This window comes from Aspergillus udagawae, assembly GCF_001078395.1.
Source record: "Aspergillus udagawae IFM 46973 DNA, scaffold_3, whole genome shotgun sequence".
Lineage (NCBI taxonomy): Eukaryota > Fungi > Ascomycota > Eurotiomycetes > Eurotiales > Aspergillaceae > Aspergillus > Aspergillus udagawae.
The window spans coordinates 54,311-76,519 of NW_025091266.1; the positions used below are offsets into that span (position 1 = coordinate 54,311).

The window sequence follows — 22,209 nt, forward strand, 5'->3', positions numbered from 1 at the left end:
GGGAACACCATTTGAATAGAAATGATGCCATCCAGACTGATGACCGGCCAAAGCACTATTCGCGCCTCAAATGCCACCTTCTCTCGTATAAAGCACCCCATATTTTCTTTTACATCTGCAAATTTAATTTGATGTTTACGCTCAAGTCAGCACGACCCCGCAGACCCCTGCAGCGTCTCGGTGGCCGATAGGAAATCAATCCACCACGATCGGTATGGGAAGCAACGCACTACGCACGTTCTATCCCTAATTTAGTGCTGACCGCGTAAAGATCGGAAACTACAGTAGTGTCACTTAGATGCTTAACGTAGCTTACAGGGCCAGATATGATTCCAGAGGTCCTAATCAGGGGCTACGGACGTCTGCCTGGCTATCCGAGAGGGCACGGTCCCCGAGATCCCCTGCATCCATATGCGCCGGATAGCGTAAGAGCAAAGCAAACAGAGTAATCAGAAGCGAGTCGGATAGCTTGTGGCTCTTATCGAACACTGAGCCAGCTATTCGGAGATTGTAGACCTCTTCCTGTCGCTAATTGAGTTGCCCGGACTTTGTGCCTTACCTGTCTCTTCTTTGTAGCAACCATCCCTTTACACATTGCGTGTTTGTATTCTAGATACAATCTGATGCACTAAGATGATCAGACAGTCTTCGTTGCTGAGATTCAGGGGACTCGTCTCTTCCAGAACGGTCCCCTTGCCCTACGGCGGTGCACTCTTTGTTCGACGATTCAACAGTACGGAGGGGCCCCAGGGTCAGGGCAAGATCCATACTGTTATTGGTGCTGGTACGCTCTGTGAACATAATTCACTTGTACATTGACACTAAAAACGTGCCATCCCTCAGTCGTCGATGTCAAATTCCACCGCGAGCCTCTACCCCCGATCCTCAACGCCCTCGAGACTTCCAATGGAGGCAACAAGCTTGTGTTGGAAGTAGCCGTGAGAGGCCCCTGTTAAGATCGCTGAAATCAATTTGATTAACGTATCTTTACAGCAACACCTGGGCGAAAACATTGTCCGATGCATCGCCATGGACGGTTAGTAGCCTCTTGTGCCTTGCAAAACAAAGCAGAACAGACCGCGCTAAGATTCTTGACCATTCGACAGGAACCGAGGGCCTCATCCGAGGAACCCAGGTGACGGATACCGGCGCTCCGATCTCGATTCCCGTCGGGCCCGCTACGCTGGGCCGGATCATGAACGTCACGGGTGATCCCATTGACGAGCGTGGCCCTATCGAGGGGGTCAGGACCATGCCTATCCACACGAATCCTCCCGACTTTGTTGAACAGTCAACGGCGGCAGAAATTCTTGTGACGGGCATCAAGGTCGTGGATTTGCTGGCCCCGTATGCCCGTGGAGGCAAGATCGGCCTTTTTGGGGGTGCTGGAGTGGGGAAGACGGTGTTCATTCAGGAGTTGATTGTCTGTACTTTTATCCGTCTATTTCGACAGGATTACAGCGCTGACTGATAATGCGATGACAGAATAATATCGCCAAAGCCCATGGTGGTTTCTCTGTCTTCACTGGAGTCGGCGAGCGGACTCGAGAAGGCAATGATCTCTACCATGAGATGCAAGAAACCGGGGTCATCAACCTAAAAGGGGAGTCCAAAGTCGCCCTGGTGTTTGGTCAGATGAATGAGCCTCCCGGTGCTCGTGCTCGCGTGGCACTGACAGGACTGACGGTTGCCGAGTACTTCCGCGACGAAGGACAGGACGGCGAGTCTACCCATCTTTCCTAACAACCGCATTTCACTGACCAAAGCCCAGTTCTCCTCTTCATCGACAACATTTTCCGCTTCACACAGGCAGGCTCCGAAGTCTCCGCCTTGCTGGGACGCATTCCCTCTGCGGTGGGATACCAACCCACCCTGGCAGTCGATATGGGCGCCCTCCAGGAACGCATCACCACCACAACCAAGGGCTCCATCACTTCTGTGCAGGCCGTGTACGTCCCCGCAGACGATCTGACTGATCCCGCCCCGGCCACGACCTTTGCGCATCTCGACGCAACCACCGAGCTGTCCCGGAGCATCTCAGAGCTGGGCATCTATCCCGCGGTTGACCCGTTGGGGTCCAAATCCCGCCTCATGGACCCGCGCATTGTAGGCGAGGAACACTACAACACCGCGCTGGAGGTACAGATGATTCTCCAGGAGTACAAGTCGCTCCAGGATATTATCGCCATCCTGGGCATGGATGAGTTATCCGAGACGGATAAGCTGAAGGTTGAGCGGGCGCGAAAGATCCAGCGCTTCCTCAGTCAGCCTTTTGCTGTGGCAGAGGTATTTACGGGCATGAAGGGAGAGTTGGTGCCATTGGAGGATACTATTCGATCTTTCCGTGCTATTCTTGATGGGCAGGGTGATAATATGCCTGAGAGTGAGTAACCCGCAATCCTAGTATAACGAGGGCCACTATTGACTCCCATTCAGACGCTTTTTACATGGTGGGCAACTTCGACTCGGCTAAAGCAAAGAGTGAGAAGATCCTCAGGGAGCTGGAGCAGCGAGCCTAGTCAGATTATGCAATTAGCTAGTGGGTTTCGCTGCTCTAGTTGGATAGGGAGAGTGTTTTTCTCTGTACATTGCGAGTAGATAGTGAAATATACGGTTTGGTGTGTTTGTGTTCAAAATATTCTACACCCATAACCCTTCACGTCTCATATCTTGAAAATGAATGAGCAAACGAAGGAGAGAATGTACAAAGGTGGAGGCATCTATTCTACGCTTGCTTGAGTTCCTTGGAGCGCAAGATGTACAACGAAGACGGGAGATCAACGAGACGCCTCCTAGAAGGATACAATGTATCTGATGGTTGTCTATTGGGTAATCACCGGTCGAACTGTTGATGAAGCTACCCAGGAAAGCATAATTTACTCCAATTCATTTCGCAGAAGGAGAGCGAGGCTCTCTAGTCTGCTTGTCCCACATCTGCCAATATCTCCCCCGTTGCGTCAAGAGCTGTGCATGGTTTCCTCGCTCCACGATGGTGCCATTGTGGAAGACAACAATCTCGTCGCAGTGTGTAATCGTAGATAGACGATGTCTGCAGAGCCTATCAGTCAAGAAATCCTCTCCCCAAGCGGTCAAATACTTACGCGATGGTAATGGTAGTCCTGCCGATACTGATCTTAGCCAACGAGGCCTGAATGGACTTTTCGGTTTCCGAATCCAAGGAGGCTGTCGCCTCGTCCATGAGGATGATCCTCGGCGACTTCAATAGCACGCGAGCAATTGCAATCTACACGAGTCAACTTTGTTCTGTGGATGAGCCAAGGACGCCCTTACCCGCTGCTTCTCACCTCCTGATAGACGCAAACCCCTCTCTCCGACTTGGGTCTGATACCCATCCGGAAGGGCCATAATCTTGTCATGAACGCTCGCTGCGCGGCAGGCGGCATAAACATCCTCCTCCGTGGCGGATGGGCTTGCATATAACAGGTTGTACATGAGAGTATCGTTGAAGAGCATCGTCTCCTGCGGGACGACTCCCAGGTGCTTGCGCAAGCTCTCGATGGTAATGTCCTGCACGCTCTGGCCATCGATGAGGATCCGACCGCTATCTGGGTTGTAGAAGCGAAAAAGGAGTCGCAGCAGCGTGGACTTCCCGCTTCCACTCTCGCCTACAATAGCCACAGACCTTCCGGGTGGAATATCTAGATTGATCTTGGTCAAGGCCAAACGGCGGGGGTCATACGCAAATGTCACGTCCTCAAACGTGATGTGCCCTTTGCAATCGGCTAGGTCGATGGCATCAGACTTGTCTACCACTGAGGGCTTCTCGTTAAACTGTACCATTGTCGCGTCAGTGGACATGAGAAAACCCGAGATTCCAACACGGGACACTTACCAAGGCAAGCATACGCTCTGCATCAATCAGATTGTTTTGGATTTGAGTGTAGAAACTACCGAAGAACCCCAGTGGCGCTTGCAGCTGCGCCAGGTACGCTACCAGAGACACAAACAGGGGCACCTTTTCGACCCCGATGGAGATATTGTAAGCGGACAGGAAACTCACGAGGGCCACGCCGAGAGTGAAAATGAGATTCTGAACGGTGTTTAATAGGTTCAAAGACACCAGCACGCCAAACTCGGCCCCCTGAAAGGCTGTGACGCGGTCGGACAAGCGACGCTGTTCCTGATCAAGAGCGCTGTTGTAGTGGACGACATCGTAGGCCATTATCGCATCGGATCTGCGTGCATTTTAGCATTGCACGATTCATCGCATAGCATTGGTGAGAAGTGCCACACAAACATACTTGATTGCCTCCATTTCCCTATCGCAATTGACCATTTGGCGTCGTGCCCGACCCCGATACTTGGCCATATAGATCGTGACAAACAGGTACGTGCCGCCCATGGCGAGAATGATGAGCGAGTAGAACGGGTCAAAGTTGACCAGGAAATACAAGGCGGCAACCCCAATATCTGCAACCATCGGAAACAGCTGGAAGACGAGGGAGTCGATAAACGTGTTGAGGGCACTTCCCTTGTTCAGAGCGCTCATGACTTCACCCAGGCGTTTTCCTAGATGGAACTGAAGCGACAGAGACAGCACATGTTTGAAAGCCGACTCTGTCAGTCTCCGATACGTCGCTTGTCCAAAGGGAATCCACAGAAGCGCTCGAATGGACGCTAGAACGCCCTGCTGGCCTTGCACCGCTCGGCAGACAATATAGAGGGAGAGTTCTTTGTAAGGGATATGACCTTTACCCAAAGAGGCAACAACACGACCGAGTTGTAGTGGGACAAGGACGTTGACGATGCGCTGGGCGATGAGGATTATGATGCAGACGATGGCTCGTAGCTGCATGGACACTGAGTCTGCCGGCCTGTCAATGCATAAAATTAGCACATACTCTAATAACTCGAGTCATTCAGGGTGCTTTGGCTTAGCTCACCAGATCAATGGGAATATGACCCCCAACCCGACGAGGTAGTCCAGCCAATTCGTTGACTGAGCGTCACCGGGCTTCGGCGGGCTGGCCTCGACCGTGCCATATCGACCTTCCTCACTAGTGTCGGAGCTCAACAAGCTTTCTCGAGCGGGATCCTTGAGTCCCCTCCGCCATGAGATATGCCTGATGCTGCATGCAGCGATGAGTAGTGCTAGCCGTCCATAGGCCAGAACTAGCCAAAGGACACTAAGGCCATCGATAGGACAGTTTGGGGCAGCCACGCAGTCCAGCACTACTATTACTGCTTCAAATATAATAGCAGTAATCCAGGTGTGTACATTCGTAGCAGAGGGTCGGTATGGGAGGTCGGGATCCGGCAGGAGAGAGGCTGCAAAGAAGAGAAATACCGCGGTGGTTGGGGCCTCAAGTCACAGTATCAGTAGGATGTATCGAACGGCCCGGAGGAAATGGAGGCACGTACTGTGTTCGGGAGCCATTGACTACTACATTGCCCTTTATATCGAGACGCCGACAATTGCGCTACCAGGATGGAGCCCAACTACGGTAGTCAGTCCAGTTACAAGCAAAAAGCGGCAGACTCCTGATGCCATACTAACGAGACGGTAAAGATGCAGAGAAGCCATCTGATCAACCGGGCCCGGGTGTCCGAAATAGAGGAGAGGCCATCGTCTATGTTTGCTTTGCCGCGTCGGATCTTGAGCCAGATGCTCGAGATGAGGTATACACCTGCGAGAGAGATCGGGTACGCTGGAAGCAGTACGACTCGAGCGCTGGAGGCAAGAACTTCCATTGCCGTCAATTTTCGTTGATTCGCCAAATCAGCAATCACAGATGAAAAGCAGGAAAAGTCACCCTAGTTCAGATTTGCTGGAAAGGTCCCCCGGCAAAAGTATTGTCGCTGTCGGGATCCGCCCGGGCTCCGAATCTGGGCGTGTCAATCGACGTTGTCCAACAGCACCATTGCGTGCCAAAAAGACGCGAGACTTGGAAGCAGAGACATATATTGCAAATATACATACCCAAATCAAAGGAAGACGCCGGGTTGACTATGCACTCCACCAGCACATGCGACCAAGCAGAGGAGGCCAGCCTGTTGGGCCATGCCGACCAGCGCAACCGTAACTGCGTCGTCAGTGATGAGTCCAAAGCCGTTCCGGTCTCTTTCCTTGCCTCGTCCGCTCTGCATATGACCGCTGCGTCGTCCGTATGGGCTGTTGCATCTCTGTTCTGTGAAGACGCAGACCACTGCCAGGGCGAAGAAACCCGCCGCTATGCGGCCTCTGTGGCAACAGCAACTGCATTGGCCAATGCGGCAGGACTGCTCACTTTGGGATACATGAAGCGAGTGGTGCATTGGGATGTCCGAGTTGGTCTCGTCATTTGGCTGCTCTGCCGCGCAGTCGGCGCCTTGGGCGTCGTTGTTGGAGGTAAGTGTGTCTTCTGTCCGGAGCGTACGATCGATTCAAAAATGGCTCATGCTTATCAAAGGCTGATCTAGTGGGACTGAGGAGTTATCCCTGTGTCCTGGGAGCTTTAATACTGCAGGGCCTAGCCTCGGATAATCTGCTGCATTTCACATTGAACGTCATATATGTCCAGGCCACCTCCCCCGAGACCATATCCATGCTGATGGGTTCCTCCCTGGCCTGCTACATGGTCGGCATGGCCCTTGCGCCTCTTAGCGCCGGCTGGTTGCCCTCGGTGGAATGGACATTCTTCGTTGCCATCGGTCTCTTTATTATAGCGATCGTCTATGTATTGCTAGTTGTGTCTGGAACAGTGAGAGAGCCGCAAGTCCATTCCGCCACCGCTTCGCTGTCCTCAGAGACAACGACAATTCGAAAGGCCTGCACGAGTCGACTAGCTGAGATCCTGTCGCCTGCGGGCTTTTTCTATGAGTATCCTGGCACGATTCTATTTGGCTTGTCCCTGTTGCTCTACAACATGGTTCAGGGATACATGATCAACCTGGTCTTCATCTTCACCTCTCTCCAATTCGGCTTTAGTCCAGCAAATAATGGATCCCTTCTCTCCCTCATCGCAGTCACCGCTGCAGGATACCTCATATTCTCCTCCTTCGTTGTACCAAAAGTCCTCTCGTTGGCCGGTCGAACCCCCACGCGCCAAGACACACAACCTCGACTGTTCGATCTAGGTGCCGCCGTACTCTCTATACTGAGCCAGGTAGCTGCCGCATTATTTCTCTCTCAGTCGCAACAGGTGTACTTGGCGGCATCATTGCTTGCCGTAGGTTTGGCCACCCCTTCCTTTGTGAAAAGCTTTGTGGTTGTTCAGTTTGAGGCCAAGTCTAGGGTTGTCGCTGCGCTGGCGCTGATGGAGACCACGGGGGGACTCTTGAGTCCGGTCGTATTGGGTCCGTGGCAGGCGAATCATCCCGATGGCTCGGCATTCTATGTAGCAGCAGTCATCCTTGGTGTTTCTGTTTGCTGTTTGGTAGCGGGGGGTTGTGTGAGGCACTCGTGAGTTTCAGATATTGGATCAGATGTTGAGCGTTCTCAGTGATCGAGGAAATACGGAGTGAGTTGCCATAGAACATTCCATTCATCCAACGTAGAAGTGTGTCTGTCCAGATCATCGGCAAGTACATTGTCGACTAATATCTCGTCATTCAGTGGTATACTGCGTCTTTTGAGTCTATCACCAGGCCACAATGTGGTCGAGAAGGTTTGACAATGATGTTCAAGAGTCATTTTGGATAGGAGTTCGAAGGCAGTGATGGCGACAACAGGAGATGTTCAACCTGTAAAAATAGTATATTAGGAGATCCAAAAAGGAGCAAGTTGGTTACTGCTTTAAAAATAGAGTATTTCCTTCATTAACAGTGGTGAATCACTGAAATATATATCATCTATCCAGCTCATAGCAGCATCAGTATATACAGGTATGGATCTCCAGCAAGTACTAACCCCTACCACCTTAATGTAAGGAGCCATCTTAACATAAACTTATTTTCCTATATAAAAGCCCATATTTTAAAGGTAGATATCTTAATACTATAAGTGTAAATACTTATAAAACTTAGTGTACACTTTTAGTACTAGACTTTAGAGTTGCATTTTGTCTGAGTTCGGGCGAGTTCAAAACCAGTTGGCACCGAACCGCTGCGATTTCGAGTCGAAATTTTAGAAATCGGAACCAAACCTAGGCTTAGATAGGCCATCATTAGCCTATCTAGGTGGGCGGTAGGCCTAGGCAATATCAAAAATTTCAGAATTCGATTTCTCCTATCTTAGGCTTATGCCTAGGACCTATTAAATATGCTTATATAAAATCATTGTTTTTATATAAAATATATCGTAATTATAGTCATTTTAATCTATATCTAAAATAGTAATTGAATATCTATAGGGTTGAATGGGTGGTGGTTAAAAATCTTTCTTAGACTACAGGGATTACCGAAGGTTGATGCACATATATGTATTAACCACCACCACTTTCATACCAACCCATGACAAAAATTGTTATTTGCTTATATCTCAACAACCACTAGAGATTTGGGATTAATACTTGGAATCTAGATAGACTAAATACTAGGCTATCTATTAATATCAAAATTATAAGAGATATTCGAGAATTTAGTGATTAATAAGCAAAGCGGTTTTTAGTGGTTTAACCGATAACCCCTGGATCTGACCCTGACCCACCCCTAACCCGGCGCCAGTTCGCAATCTAGGAACCGAACCTTACCGCTGCGAGTTCGGTGAGGGTTGGTGTCACGGTGCTGCTGTGGATAGGAGTTGGAACCGCTTATGAGGAATCATGTGACCTTGGGAATATCTTCACCGCACAATTCCAAAACCTGTTTGAAGCTCTTTGAGCTACGTCCTGTCTATTGAGCCTGCCTGTACCAGCCTGCCTGCAGCCTGGAACAGATAGATAGAGATTACTGTAGCCAGCCTGAGTGTCAACTACCTCATCAACCGACTTCCGTTTACTTAGAGCCTGCACCTTGACAGTTGGATTCGATTTTAGCGGTTCGGTTATGCAACTCTAGTACTAGTATAGGATATATAATAGAATCTACATTTTTTTATAGAGATTTTTAATAATTTTATAGCCTCTATTATGGTTATATTAGTTAAAAACCTATATATCTTTAGATTCTTATGTTGACATGGCTCCTTATATTGAGCTAGTGGGGTCGCCCTAGCGGGCGAGCGTGAAATTAGGTGGAAGAATCGGTTCGATCTAGTCTCCTAGCCAATAAATGAGAAGGATATCGATTTCCTTCTCTCTCAAAGGACATAGTAACGGGGATATATTTCTATATGAGCATCACTTTATTGACTAGATAAGTTCGAGTGATTGTACTTGTACCAGTCAAGACAGTCTTAAGAGTGACATAGGTAGTAAAAAAGAATGTAGGAAAATGCGCCTTAAGGACAGTTTTGGCGAAAGACAAAAAAGACACCAGATGTGATCACACCTCCACCCAGGCTGCCAGCTGTGCTCGCAGTGCTGGAAACGATATTTCCTCCCCAAGTAACTGCAAACCATGCAGCAGAACGGCAACGATTTTGTTGACCATTACATCCGGATAGCAATCGCGGTCATGCTCAACCCTCACCGTCAAGTCCTGATCCGACTCCATGCAGAACTCAAACAGCAGCTTGAACTTGGCTCCTTCAGCCCAGAGTCCAATGGGCTCGAACCCAGGCAGCGGAAATGGCACCTTCTTCCGATTATCGTGGAACGTGACCATGGTATCGAACAGGGGATGGTTGGGGTAATCCTGCGTTGCGTTCAGACGGCAGAGTAACTGGTTCCAGGGCACTGCGTGACCGAGTGCGCGCTGGCTAGAGTCCCGCACCGCCTGTAAGAATTGTCCGGTGTGCACCGGGGAGGGCACCGGCTCACGGACCCGGATGGGGAGGGGTTCGAGGAAGAGTCCGATGGTCTCCTGCGCTTCTGGGGTCTTGCGATTGAGATGTGGGCCGCCTAGGAGGAGGTCGATTGCTGTCTTAGGCTCGCCGGCCTGCATGGTCAGCGCCACGGCTGCGAGGGCGAGCTGGTGGAGACTGAGTCGGTGCTCATGGGCGACGCGGAGCATCTGGCCCGCTAGCAGCGGCGGGAAGGGGAAGACGGTGGATGTGCCTCGGTAGCTGGTCCGCTCCGAGCCTACCGCAAAGGAGTCTCGCACGGGATCAGGTACTCCGGCCATGTATTCCGACCAGAAGTCCAGATCGCAGCTGGCGTAGATGGAGTTGTGAGCCATGACATGCATGTAGTTTGCGCGGGGACCGGTGCGTAGCGATGATTCGCCATGATATGCTCCCGCGACTTCACCCTGGAGGAGCTCCAGCGTGGTCAGATCGCAGACGATGTGGCTGATGACCACCAGGAGCACGTCGTGTGAGATGAGAACCCGGATGGGATCGTTCTGCGCCAGGAGGAACGGCCGATTGACCTCCTTCCACAGATCCATATGACTAACTCGGTGCACTTGTGGCGGGCTGTTGGCAAATCGACGGCGCACCCCGGCCCTGCGATCCGAGACGTATCGAGACCGCAGAATCATATGCTGGCCTAGGACGGTGTTCCATGCAGCGGTGAGCCGATGACGGTCCACGCGACCGGGATCAAATCGTGCGGCAAAGCAGACGTTGAAGGCCGAAGTACCTTCTTCGCCGAGCTGGTACTTATGCCACCATTCTAGCTCGATGGGAGCCAGCTGATGCTCATCCACTTGGCTCGCCGGGCGATTGAAGGTCTCCTTGAGAGATGTCCGGGCATTGAGCGTGAGCAGCCTATCGATCTGCTCAGCCATCTCCTGGACTGTCGGGCATTCGACGACGACCTTGAACGGAATGCGCAGCTGAAATTCCTCTGTGAGGCGCGACGCCAGATGCAGCTGCTGTACAGAATGGCCACCCAGATCAAAGAAGTCCGATGAGCGGGTTATTGCTTTGCTTAGATCCAGCCCTAGAACTGCGCGCCACAGCCGTGCAACTCGCTTCTCTGTTCTAGTTGATAGAGGTAGGCTATCTGTCTGCTGTGCTGTTGGCTGGGGGACGGCCCTGGGAAGAGCTTTGGCAACGGACTGGTAGTCGAGCTTGCCGGCGGAGGTCATGGGGAACTCGTCAGTAGCGATGATATATCGGGGCAGCCCATGGGGAGGGAGCCTCAGCCGGGCTAGTGTCTCTAGCATGCCGGTGTCAACAGAGGCTGGTGTAACCATGGCCACAAGGTAATTCCCCTCCCAGTTTGGAGCGATGGCCACCGCTGTGGTGGATGAATGCAGCTTTAGCATGCGAATCTCGAGGTCATTGAGATCCAGTCGGAAGCCTCGCAGTTTGATCTGGCGGTCCTTGCGCCCTAGGCACACGATCTCGCCACTTCTGACATCCCAGTATCCATAATCACCGGTCCTATACATCATCTCGCCGCTGTCTGGACAGACGGGATCAGGTCTAAATCGGTCGGCCGTTTGTTCGGGCAAACCAATATACCCCCGAGCAACCTGCACACCGGCAAGCCAAATCTCTCCAGTGATTCCAGGTGGCAGAAGAGTCTGTCTCTGATTCAGAATGTAAATCCGAGTGGACGGGTTAGGACGACCGATGGTCACTGGATATTTCGGCAATAGTCTCTTAATCGTCGCTCCGCCAGTCCCTTCCGTAGGGCCATACATGTTGTACAATCCTTTTTGCTGTGACCATCGGTCATTGACGGCCTGCGGAACAGGCTCACCAACCAGATAAACCTAAGAGATGTCAGTGATCTGGTCAAAAAGCGACTGCGCTCTCTCTGTCGGACCAAGTTGTGCTTACCGTCTGCAAGGTCGGAAAGCGAGTCGGGTCAAGAACATTGGCCACTGAAGGAGTCAGAATGCACGAATCAACGTTGGCGAGATGTGAAAACGGGTCTGCTGAATGCGGGAGCACCAGCGTTGCTCCATAACTAAGCGCCGAAAAGATCTCATGGATACTTCCGTCGAACGCGGGGGACATGGTTTGGGCCACCTTCCACCCTGGACGGGCCATCAAGCGCACCGTCCGGTCGCGCTGAAAGGCGACCAGTCCGGCGTGTGTGCACATAACTCCTTTTGGCTTTCCGGTCGATCCAGAGGTGAAGCAAATATATGCGTTGGCCTGTGGGTTGGGTTGGCGGGTGGAGAATGGCGATATTGTTGGGCACTCCTGCCCTGTACTGTCCATACAGTCTTCAACAGAGACCGCCAAGGTACAGTCAGCCGGTTTGAGATGCATCTGATGCAGCCGAGGAACTAGGAAAACAGTTGCCCCTGCGGTGGCCGCATACTGATTGCGAAGGTCTTGAGGCAGGTTGGCGTGCAGTGGACAGTAAACTCCCCCAGCAAAGAGAATTCCGTAGATGCCAATGATCCACTCCAGGGACTGATCAGCATGCAGACACACTGTATCGCCTGGTTTGACATCCTTCAACAGTTGCCGAGCAACTTTGCTGGAAGCCTCGTGAAGCTCTGCGTAGGTAATGTTATGCTTTCCTCGCTGAAGAGCAATTTGATCTCCGTGCTCCGAGACATTCTGCATGAACAGGCTTAGGAGATCATCCTTGACGGCACTGAATGTCGTCAGAGGAGATATGCAATTCCCCAAACGGAGCAAGGTCTGGCGAGTCTCAGGAGTGAGCAGATCGTCTAGACAATGCTGAACCGTGGCATTGAGGTCGCAAAGGAGAGTGAATGCCTGCTGGTAGTGACTCGAAATGAGCTCGACCATGCTGGACGGGAACATGCTGCGGTCGTACTGCACACGAACTGTCCCGTCAGTTTCAATGAAGATGCTGAGAGGGAAATCGGTCTCGGAGCGAGAGTATGGAGGTGTCAGAGGCTGAACAACCGCCCCATCAACGTCGATCCTGGTTGTCTCCAGCTGCATGCTAAGGGCTGAGGTGAACTTCCGATCGTACCCATGCTCGGGTAACGTCCACTGGAAAGTGCAAAGCTTCGCCAGCTGTCGGAAGACCTGCTGGAGCATTTGTGGCACCGTTTGTGTCGGGTCAAGTGGGACATGGATGGGGAGCGTATTGACGAGAGGCCCGATGGTCGTCTCTACATTGGCCAGGGGCAGGTTCCGCCCTGACAACACGGCTCCAAACACTACCGTCTCCGAGTCAATGAAGACTGATAGCGCCAGTGCCCACGCGGCATAGCACATCGTGGCCGTGGTAACCCCGGCTGCCTGTGCCTGCGACGGCACCTCGTCGGGCATCTGGAAGGAGATTGCATCGATACCCTCTTCTTTGTTGGAATCCTGCTGTGGCGGCAATTGGAGCTCCCCGCCTGTTGACCCGTACTGCGCATACTGCTGTTTCCAGAACTCCTTAGCCGCCTCCTGTGAACTGCTTTGTAGTTGGCCGAGCTCTTCCACCAACGTCGTGAATGACGGGCTCGGTTGAACAGCCAGACCGGCAGCCACTCGCCGGACCTTTTGCAGCACAAGTGTGGCTGAGTAGCCATCGATGAGGGCGTGATGAATCCGCCAGACAATGGTGCTGATGCTTCCCTGGGCAGATGCCGCTCCGCCTTTGAGGTCCAGTGTCACTACATCGTACCGATTTCCCCACATGGACTCACACTCCTGTCCCGGCGCCAGCTGGAGGAGGGAGGGAGTCTCACGCAAGGCTCGGTCGTATGCCTCACGCGAGTCCACTGTCTGCTCCTTCCAGATGAAAGGGGCCTCTGCTTGCTCAACGAGATGACTACCATCTCGCAGGTCAAGGTTGGTGCGGAAGATGGGCTCCATGGACACGACTGTATACCACGCGTGACGCAGGATGGGAACGTGCTCTGACGGATAGGTCTCGAAGTAACTGATAATGTTCCGAGTGGGATGCCTCTGCGTGCCATGAATCAAGGCTAGTTGAATTTCTGTCAGCGGAGGTCCTGAAATAGTCTTTTTGTCAAACCTGCTATCCTGCTCGTGTGCTTGCATTGGCGTAGTGGCGGTGCAGCTATCCGGTTGAAGAACAGGCTTGGCCAGAGCAATGAGTTCCTCAATATTATCACAGACCATGATCGTTTCGACCAAAAGTGCAATGCCTTCTTGACGACAATCCGCCGACAATCGAACTGCAAGAAGCGAATTGCCTCCCATTCCGGTAAAGGTTCTCGTTGTGTCGAGGTTTGAGCATGGTATACTGAGGACTCTGGCAATGAGCTCCAGCACCCGCGACGAGAGCTGATATGATGCCTGCATTGCCTCCGACACGATGATTTCTGTACCCATTGCAGAAAAAGTTTAATCGATCAGTGCACTGCCGTATGCAACAACTTCTATCGAGGTTCTCTGCCACTGATAGTGGGTTTTGTACTATACGGGGGGCAGGCAAGAACACTGCGTATGCTGCCCAGACCCGATGTCAGCAGCCCATAGTGGCAGCAATCCATATGCGGTTGTACTGTGGGCCTTTCTACCGGTCACCGAGGATCCTTGGTCGGAGACTACGTTCAATATGTTGTTCCAGCAGCTACAATGACGCACCTCCTTACAGCAGCGGTAGCATGGCAGTACAGATCAAAGAAAAGCGAAGGCTTGTTCAAGACGGTAAAAGACAGAGAGAGTACATCCTATCCCAACTTCCCACGAGACTTGAGATCTCGCATGGTGGCCAGCCCCGTCACCAGGTTCTCCTTGGCTTTCAAACGGTACATTGCCCGAAGCTTTGCCCCTTCCTCCCCCTCCGGACTAACCTTCCCGTACGGTATGTTGTACTCAAATGACAGATAAAGGTCCTCCGGAGACTCAGAGACACCGTGGCAAATCATCGTTGTGACCCGGTTGCCGGTGTCTGGGACGGTACATTCGAACTGCCGTTCGGTCAGGGGAGTGTGGGGAAGAGATCAGGAGAAGTACCTTGTGTCTGTCCACCAACGTAATTTCCTGCTCCATCCTGTCCACGGGACCTTGGCGAAAGTGTACAGTCCTGGTAAAATTGTTGCTGGGAATTGAGGGGATATCACAGGCGGACATAGCACTGGTGAATAGCTGAGGGGAACGGGCAAGTAGGACACACCCCTGCCAGAGGTCATTGATTGATAGCTTGGGATGGCTATTGGCCCCGTTTACGGCCACTATCCAGGCAACATTGAATGTACTCATTGTCCTTGTGGTGCTTTGCAGTAGGAACTACTCGTATCGTAATGCCTCAATTGCATAGACCTTTATACAATGGCTGTTCGGACACTGTTGGACAGTTCTAGTCCTTGTACAACTTGACCTGTATTCCTTCTAGGGATCGTTCCATTGCCAGTGCAGCCAGATCGGCCCGATGGCGGCTGCCGACTTGCCCTGGTACCTCAGACTGGCCAGCCAGCTAGCCAGTCTGAGGAAGGTAAAATAGCCCCCCTTCAGCGCCCTGTTATGTGAATCCTGGTATTGAACACTCGTTCCCTCGTTCCAAAATGGAGTTCATTCAAACACTCCAAGCGCAAATTCTGGAGGAGAGTCCTTTATTAGCCAAGCCCCGCGTTGTCGCTGCCTTTCTGGTCCTTGTAGCCTTCGTCGTGCTCCGATGGCGAGCCCAAAAGGGGCCAAAGCTGGATTACCCCGTCCTTGGGGATGTCACACAGACTGATTTCCGACCAGCCCTTGAAGAGGGCGCAAAGAAGTATCCCAAGTCTCCCTTTGTTATAGCTACGCCCATGCACCCGACGGTCATTCTCCCTGTATCCGCAATCAAAGAGATCAAGGCTCTGCCGGAAAACATTGTTTCACTTCGGTAGGTCACGACGGTTTCTTTATCGCGACCTGACAAACTAATATCTGGCTATAGGCAACACCATTATACTATCTTCCTTGGAAAGTACACCGGTTTTGGAGACCCTTCTGACGAGCTTGACACGGCAATTCGGGTAGACCTCACCCGCCATCTTGAACAGAATCTAGCGACCTTCTACGACGAGGTGGAATACGCCTATCGAAAGCATGTAGGCAACTCTACAGACTGGACTCCAGTCCCACTGTACGATGCTATGTTGGGAATTGTCTGTCTACTTAGCTCTCGTGTGTTCGTTGGCCTGCCACTGAGCCGAGATGAAGAATGGACCCGTGTCACGATGCAGTATTCCTTGGACGCCGGGCACGGGGCTCATTCTCTCTCCCCATATCCGCATCTTCTTCGGCCCCTCGTGGCCCCCTTTATCCTGAAGCGCCTGAGCCAGCGTCGAGCCGTAGCACGGCGCATGCTCCAGCCAGTTCTGGACAAAATCACCGCTGGTCACTGCGGCAACTCAGCGGCCACTGGCCGAAGTGTTGACACGGGAGGTGACCTGATGCAGTACATTATGGGTCACTACAAGGGCAAGGCTACGATAGAGCTGCTTGCGCGTGACCAGCTCATTGCCACTTTTGTAGCCATGCACACGACAACCATCTGCATCACCCAGACGCTCTTCGACCTTGCCGCCCGACCAGAGTATCTTGCCCCTCTACGAGAGGAACTAGCACAAGTCCTCGCTACAGACGGCGCCCACGATGGCCGACTTCACAAAGAATCCATGGTCAAACTACGCAAAATGGATAGCTTCGTCCGCGAAAGCCAGCGCATGAATCCCCCAGGACTGGTCTCTATGCTTCGCCGCGTGACTGCCCGCGAAGGGCTGCAGTTGTCCACCGGTCATGTAATCCCGTATGGCAGCGTGGTGGGCATTTCCGCCCATGAAGTGACCCGGTCGTACCCAGACGGAGACAAATTTGATGGCTTTCGTTTCAGCAAGTTGCGCGAGCAGCCGGGCCAGGCGACGTTCCATCAGCTGGTTGCTACGGGCCCCGATCATCTCGCCTTCGGCCACGGCACGCATGGATGTCCCGGCCGGTTCTTTGCGGCGAGCGAGATCAAGGTGATCATGGCGTATTTGCTACAGAACTATGATATTCGTCTTGAGGATGGTGCCACCAGGCCGGAGAGTTTACATGTGGGGTGCACCGTGACGCCATCTTCTGATGCTAAGGTACTTTTTCGCAAGAGAAAGGAGGGACTGAGCTGAGGGGTTATTTTAAAACTATCTTTCATAGAAAACTTCCAGTAGCTCCAATCGAAGTGAGGCTTGTTCATTCTGCATGATTCACGGAATATTCCAGAGCAATACCTACTTGGGTCAACCCTACGGATGAAGCCTCCTGTGAAGCGGTCTTGAGTTCTTGTAGACCTTTTTTTTGCAAAAGACGATATCTCCTGTACCTATTTGCTTCCGCTCAAATACACCTCGATCAATCTTGTAACTGCATTGCCATAGACATTGTGTATCTGGCGAACATACAGTTAGCCAGCTATCTTTCATCCAGTCAAAAACGATAATCCTGTCCTACCTTGAATCGAGGGTCGGCTGCTCGAAGAAGATTCTGGAACTGCTTCCTCGTTCTCTCCTTTGCAGAAAGCGTCACCATCATACACATATCCCCCCGTCTCAGGGTCAAATGCTGATCGCGAGACATTGCCTGCCCGTAGTCCGGTAGAACACCTTCATTGATGAGCAAAACAGCCTTTGGTCCCGCCGCCTCCAGAGCCGGAACCAACGCCGCCAGGACCTTGACGCAGTCCTCGTCGCTGTGGTTATGCAGTGCATGTTTGAGCAGATACGCTCGGGCATCGGTGACTGGCTGCGGCTGGAAAAAGTCATGTTGTTGAAATTCCACATTATCCGCGAGCTTGTTGTCCTCTGTGTCTATTCCCGGAGGCACGAGGATATCCTGTACGACGAAGGAGAGACCAGGGAAGTGCTGTGCCTATCAGTATCTCATGACTGCTGGATTAGATGAGAGGAGACGCTCACGTTCGCCAGGAATATAGAGACATGGCCCATTCCACCTCCAACGTCGACAATCTTTCCACCGGCAAAGGCGGCCCAATTGTAGCAATCACGGAGACTGATCAGGCCTTCGTCTTCCACTGTACGAGTGACACGATGTCATCAGTTTGTTCACCAGATTCAGAAGAGCCACTCACACGAGGATGCGCCCATCATGCCCCGGCCAAACCGGTCAGCCTTGCTCTTATACTTTGTGTAGAAATCGTAGATCGATACTCCAAATCTAGTGGCGAAGGGAGACGTATTCACATCCTGAGTACGTGGGTTTTTGCGGATGGCATCGGCGGTGCTGGAAGCGGCCTGATACATTTCATCCATTCTGCACGAATAGGCCGACAGATCAGTAACAGAATTCGTCACCGATTCAGGAGTTCGCCTAAACTTACTGTATTCCCAGCGCCGCTCTGATAGACTCATTCTCCGAGATGAACCGGGAAAGCGGCGTATGGGCAAAAGTATCTTCCTGCGTTTCTTGGAACATCCCGTGAAGAGCCAGGAGACGTAGCACTCGGGCTACTCTGTCTTCGTCGATTCCTGCTTTTTCTGCCACCTGTGCCAGGGATAGTTCTCCATCTGCTGGAATGGCTGTGAACAGATCGAATTCCAATGCCACTTGATATGCGACCAGATCATAGTGGGCGAGCTGGAGGGTGCGCACAACCGATCGTGGGGAGGCTGTCAAAGATATCAACTCTTCTGCAGCCTGCTGGAGTTGGAGGACAGCCGTGCTCCATTCTGCGCTTGAGTCTGTGGTTTTATTGTCGTCCCATGTCTCGACCATGGACTGGGCTATGGTCTGGATCTGGCGGACTTGCTCCAGGATCTGTGACTTGGTGACAGACATGACGAGTATAGTTTCCAAATTCAGCTGAATGGGAAGCTGCGTATTCGACTATGGCTGAGACAATTAATTGAATTCGTCTCCATATCTATTCACTACGTGTTGTGCTCTATCTGTATTCGGTACCCGCCTCGGCGACCGATTCTTTCTGGTGCCTATATGTATGCAGACAACCATGTAAGAAGAGATGGAGGACATCGAGAGTGATTGTCCAAAGAAGATCAATTGAATTCGTCTTGAATTTCACAATGTTGGGATTTACTGGCTTGGATCTGTTGAGTCTTTCCGCTGCGCTCTTCGGGTCGTATCTGCTCTGCCTGGGCATCTGGCGCCTCTACTTCCACCCTTTGGCGGGATTCCCCGGTCCAAAATTGGCGGCTCTCACACTATGGTACGAATGCTATTTTGACGTGTTTCTGGTGAGGGGCCCTTTCTGGTCAACTGTCTTTCCCAGCTGCTAATATTCGTCCACCGAAAAGGGAGGCCAATACTTCAAGGAGATTGACCGACTGCATTCGATCTACGGGCCCATCGTGCGCATCAGCCCGCATGAGCTTCACGTCAAGGATCCAGAGTGGTACAGCGAGCTCTATCCGCCAGGGAACCGCAAACGCGACAAATACCCCTGGTTTCTGTCGGAGGGCACCAATGCCACCAGTTCTGCTACCGTGCATCATCATGTCCATCGCCAGCGCCGCTCTACACTGTCCCCCAGTTTCTCCAAACAGTCGATCCTCAGCCATGAGGCCACGCTGATTGAGCCCGCAATATCATCAATGTGCGGGTCTCTGGATGAGTATGCTCGCCAAGGAACCCCCGTCGTCCTGGGAACGGTCTTTGCCAGTCTTACAGTGGACGTGGTGCTGCAGATCTGGTTTGGTGCGTCACCCGGCCAGACGAGACGTTGGGATTTCTTCCCTTCATGGACCGAAATGCTGCCGCCGCTGCTTGGAGGGTCACATTTCCTGCGTCACTTTCCGCAGGCGTTTCTGCTATTTGGCCTGTTGCCTTCGTCCGTCGTCAAGGGGAGGCCGGATTTCGCGTTCATTTTCAATCTGCAAGAGGTTCGTTTTTTCCCCGGCGGTCAGTAAAGGTACAGACCCAGCTGAGCGTCTCAAGTCTTCTGCAAATCTAGCATCCTCCGCCATGCGATCCGAAAAGCCGTCCGTCCTGCGCACTTTGAGATCCAGCGCCCTTCCTGCGAGTGAAAAAAGCGAAGACCGACTGTCTGCGGAAGGCTTTAGTTTCGTCATGGCGGCCACGGAAAGCACCGCCCAGACCCTAGCGTCGACGCTGTACCATCTTGTGGACAATCCCCCTATCCTGCAGGAGCTGCGAGCGCAGCTGGAAAAACTGCTGGAGGAGAATCAAGGCCAGTTGTCCTGGACAGCGCTCGAGCAGCTGCCGTATCTTGTATGCTCTCCAGGTCCCTCAGAAACGTTGAGGAGATGAGAATTTACTAATAGAATATCTACCACAGCGTCACATCGTCATGGAAGGAATGAGGGTCACATCCTCCGTCACGGGCCGACTAGCTCGCATTGCCCCAGATGAGGTTCTCCAGTACAAGGATTGGACTATCCCCCCTGGAACACCAGTCAGCATGGACCATCACTTCACGCATTTGGACCCCTCTATCTTTCCTAATCCTAGACGGTTCGATCCAGACCGGTGGGATGCGGCTGCAGCGGCGGGGACCCCATTGGACCGGTATCTGCTGCCATTTGGTCGTGGGAGTCGGATGTGTATTGGTATCAAGTACGGATAACCCTTTTTTGACATGATGATGATGCGTGAGTTCTGACGAGTTTCTTATCTAGTCTGGCCAGTGCTGTCATCTACCGCGCGTTGGCCGCCTTGGTACTGCGATATGACATGGAGTTGTTCGAGACTACGAGAGAGGACGTGGATATCGTGCGGGATAATCTGATGGGCGCGGTCAAGGCAGGGTCTAAGGGAGTACGGATGAAGCTGTCAGAGAGGAAAGGGAATGGACTAAAGCTAGATAACCCCTAGACAGTAGGATCTTAAAGCTTACATGCTATCAGATACGTCCCCATATAGATTGATCAATATGTTCAAGTGGCACACGCCGCAAGATACGGCACCAATGGCCTCATCACAGTGCCCGGAAGAAGAGGTTCCTCCAGATTCTTCATCTTCAGCATGATATCGAGGAAAAAGGGCAGCGAGAAACCAAACCAAAAAACTGCCCACGCATGTCCCAGCCATCGATGCCATCGTCGGGGCGTTGCAGCCATTCCCGGGGCTATCCGCTGATACAGAAACTGTACGAAATCTTCCAGGGTGATAGCTGCTGCCTGTAGAAGGAAGAATTTCACAAAGCCTACACTGCGCTCGCTGAAGCTGAGGTTCATAGGCGCTGGGATGATGTAAATAGCAGCCCAGTGCATAACGCCGCTGATGGCAAAAGATAGCCAGAGACGAATGTACGTGCGAATGGTTCCGGGTCGGAGATGCAGCAAATCACAGAAAAATCCGGTGTACACATTCACTGTCTGTTTGCCCGTCAGTTCCCGGGTTCTTTTTCGCCAAATTGAAACAAGCACTGCTTACTCGTCGAATCATCTGATGCCAGTATTTCCCCCAGAAAGCCCGAACAGTCGTAACCTGCGACAGGCAGCCAAAGAACGGTGGCCAGTCGGCCGGTTGGCTGATTCCCAGCACAACCCAGAGGATGGCTCCTCCGATATACTGCAGATTCATGAACGTGTACGGGATCATTCCCACAGTCGCGGTCCGGTACAACTGACAGGCAAACTTGGGGTGCCGCGTGGTCAGCGTGCGGCTATCAACGGGGCCTCCATGGGCCGTTGTGTAGAAGTTGAGGATAGCCAGGTGGCTCAGCACGTCGGCCATGCAGAGCAACCGGATGAAGGTCAGCACACGATCTGCCAGAAACCGCCACTTCCCCGGACTCCTCCCTAAGGGTTCCGCTGGGATATTTGCGACCTGATAGTTCCACCGAATGCCTCGCAGATTGAACCAAATAACAAACGCCCAGACGAGCTTGGAGAAACGGAAGGGCGCAAAGCTCATGGCCTCCTGTGCTGGGCGATCCTCTCGCCAGAAAGCCGCCTCTGGACCGGGACTGGGGGAAGTGAGCAGCTTTTCCAGCACGTTAAGGTAATGGGGCCATGCGAGGGAGAAGAATTGCGCCAGCTTGGGATCGTCTGTGAACCGGTTGACGTTCGCAAGAACGGCGAGGATGACGATAGCGCCTGAAAATACTGTCTTGCGGTTTCGGAAAGGTGGCGAGCTCAGCGCTGCCATCTGCACGAGAAAGAGCAGGATATGCGGCACAATGGAGCCATCGGCTGGGGTTAGTATGGCGTTGCGCTCATCGTACATTTTGGCCGAATGGAGCTTGTCGTTCGGAGCGTTCATTGCTGTAGCTTGATAGATTTGGTAGATACCTCAAAGTACATCAATCCTTATAAAAATGACTCTTGGTGACTTGTAGTTCACGATATATGCCTGTGGTGGTCGGTCAGTGCAGTTCGGGGGCCGATGCGGAGAGCCGAGGTGCGAATATAAATATATTTCACATATTTCCACAATACAAACACAACAAGCAGACTATCCTGCCACGAATATCCTCGTCTAGTTCGAAC

General features: G+C 52.2%; 9 protein-coding genes across 9 annotated transcripts; 4 read left to right on the top strand and 5 right to left on the bottom strand.

The window, feature by feature from the left end:
* Window positions 1-1,029: 1,029 nt before the first annotated feature.
* On the top strand, window positions 1,030-2,519 carry Aud_003869 (F0F1 ATP synthase subunit beta; the record flags this gene model as incomplete). The annotated part of the gene is made up of 5 exons (XM_043288816.1): window positions 1,030-1,036; window positions 1,107-1,423; window positions 1,486-1,724; window positions 1,767-2,383; window positions 2,437-2,519. 5 exons carry the CDS (start codon window positions 1,030-1,032, stop codon window positions 2,517-2,519), a joined length of 1,263 nt encoding a protein of 420 aa, XP_043144751.1.
* A 367-nt stretch (window positions 2,520-2,886) lies between these two features.
* On the bottom strand, window positions 2,887-5,712 carry Aud_003870 (uncharacterized protein; the record flags this gene model as incomplete). The annotated part of the gene is made up of 8 exons (XM_043288817.1): window positions 2,887-3,049; window positions 3,102-3,244; window positions 3,292-3,792; window positions 3,854-4,196; window positions 4,263-4,835; window positions 4,905-5,323; window positions 5,383-5,460; window positions 5,515-5,712. 8 exons carry the CDS (start codon window positions 5,710-5,712, stop codon window positions 2,887-2,889), a joined length of 2,418 nt encoding a protein of 805 aa, XP_043144752.1.
* A 258-nt stretch (window positions 5,713-5,970) lies between these two features.
* Aud_003871 (MFS transporter) lies at window positions 5,971-7,406 on the top strand (the record flags this gene model as incomplete). The annotated part of the gene is made up of 2 exons (XM_043288818.1): window positions 5,971-6,349; window positions 6,475-7,406. The coding sequence occupies 2 exons, from the start codon at window positions 5,971-5,973 to the stop codon at window positions 7,404-7,406; spliced, it is 1,311 nt and encodes a 436-aa protein (XP_043144753.1).
* A 1,957-nt stretch (window positions 7,407-9,363) lies between these two features.
* On the bottom strand, window positions 9,364-14,152 carry Aud_003872 (nonribosomal peptide synthase; the record flags this gene model as incomplete). The annotated part of the gene is made up of 2 exons (XM_043288819.1): window positions 9,364-11,646; window positions 11,714-14,152. 2 exons carry the CDS (start codon window positions 14,150-14,152, stop codon window positions 9,364-9,366), a joined length of 4,722 nt encoding a protein of 1,573 aa, XP_043144754.1.
* Window positions 14,153-14,493: 341 nt separating this feature from the next.
* Window positions 14,494-15,025, bottom strand: Aud_003873 (SRPBCC family protein; the record flags this gene model as incomplete). Its single annotated transcript, XM_043288820.1, has 2 exons — window positions 14,494-14,733; window positions 14,780-15,025. 2 exons carry the CDS (start codon window positions 15,023-15,025, stop codon window positions 14,494-14,496), a joined length of 486 nt encoding a protein of 161 aa, XP_043144755.1.
* A 302-nt stretch (window positions 15,026-15,327) lies between these two features.
* On the top strand, window positions 15,328-16,911 carry Aud_003874 (cytochrome P450; the record flags this gene model as incomplete). The annotated part of the gene is made up of 2 exons (XM_043288821.1): window positions 15,328-15,644; window positions 15,699-16,911. The coding sequence occupies 2 exons, from the start codon at window positions 15,328-15,330 to the stop codon at window positions 16,909-16,911; spliced, it is 1,530 nt and encodes a 509-aa protein (XP_043144756.1).
* Window positions 16,912-17,105: 194 nt separating this feature from the next.
* Window positions 17,106-18,577, bottom strand: Aud_003875 (uncharacterized protein; the record flags this gene model as incomplete). Its single annotated transcript, XM_043288822.1, has 5 exons — window positions 17,106-17,171; window positions 17,234-17,644; window positions 17,698-17,813; window positions 17,871-18,052; window positions 18,120-18,577. 5 exons carry the CDS (start codon window positions 18,575-18,577, stop codon window positions 17,106-17,108), a joined length of 1,233 nt encoding a protein of 410 aa, XP_043144757.1.
* Window positions 18,578-18,822: 245 nt separating this feature from the next.
* Window positions 18,823-20,590, top strand: Aud_003876 (cytochrome P450; the record flags this gene model as incomplete). Its single annotated transcript, XM_043288823.1, has 5 exons — window positions 18,823-18,993; window positions 19,054-19,638; window positions 19,694-19,987; window positions 20,055-20,332; window positions 20,395-20,590. The coding sequence occupies 5 exons, from the start codon at window positions 18,823-18,825 to the stop codon at window positions 20,588-20,590; spliced, it is 1,524 nt and encodes a 507-aa protein (XP_043144758.1).
* Window positions 20,591-20,652: 62 nt separating this feature from the next.
* Window positions 20,653-21,982, bottom strand: Aud_003877 (wax synthase family protein; the record flags this gene model as incomplete). The annotated part of the gene is made up of 2 exons (XM_043288824.1): window positions 20,653-21,093; window positions 21,152-21,982. 2 exons carry the CDS (start codon window positions 21,980-21,982, stop codon window positions 20,653-20,655), a joined length of 1,272 nt encoding a protein of 423 aa, XP_043144759.1.
* Between the last annotated feature and the right edge of the window lie 227 nt (window positions 21,983-22,209).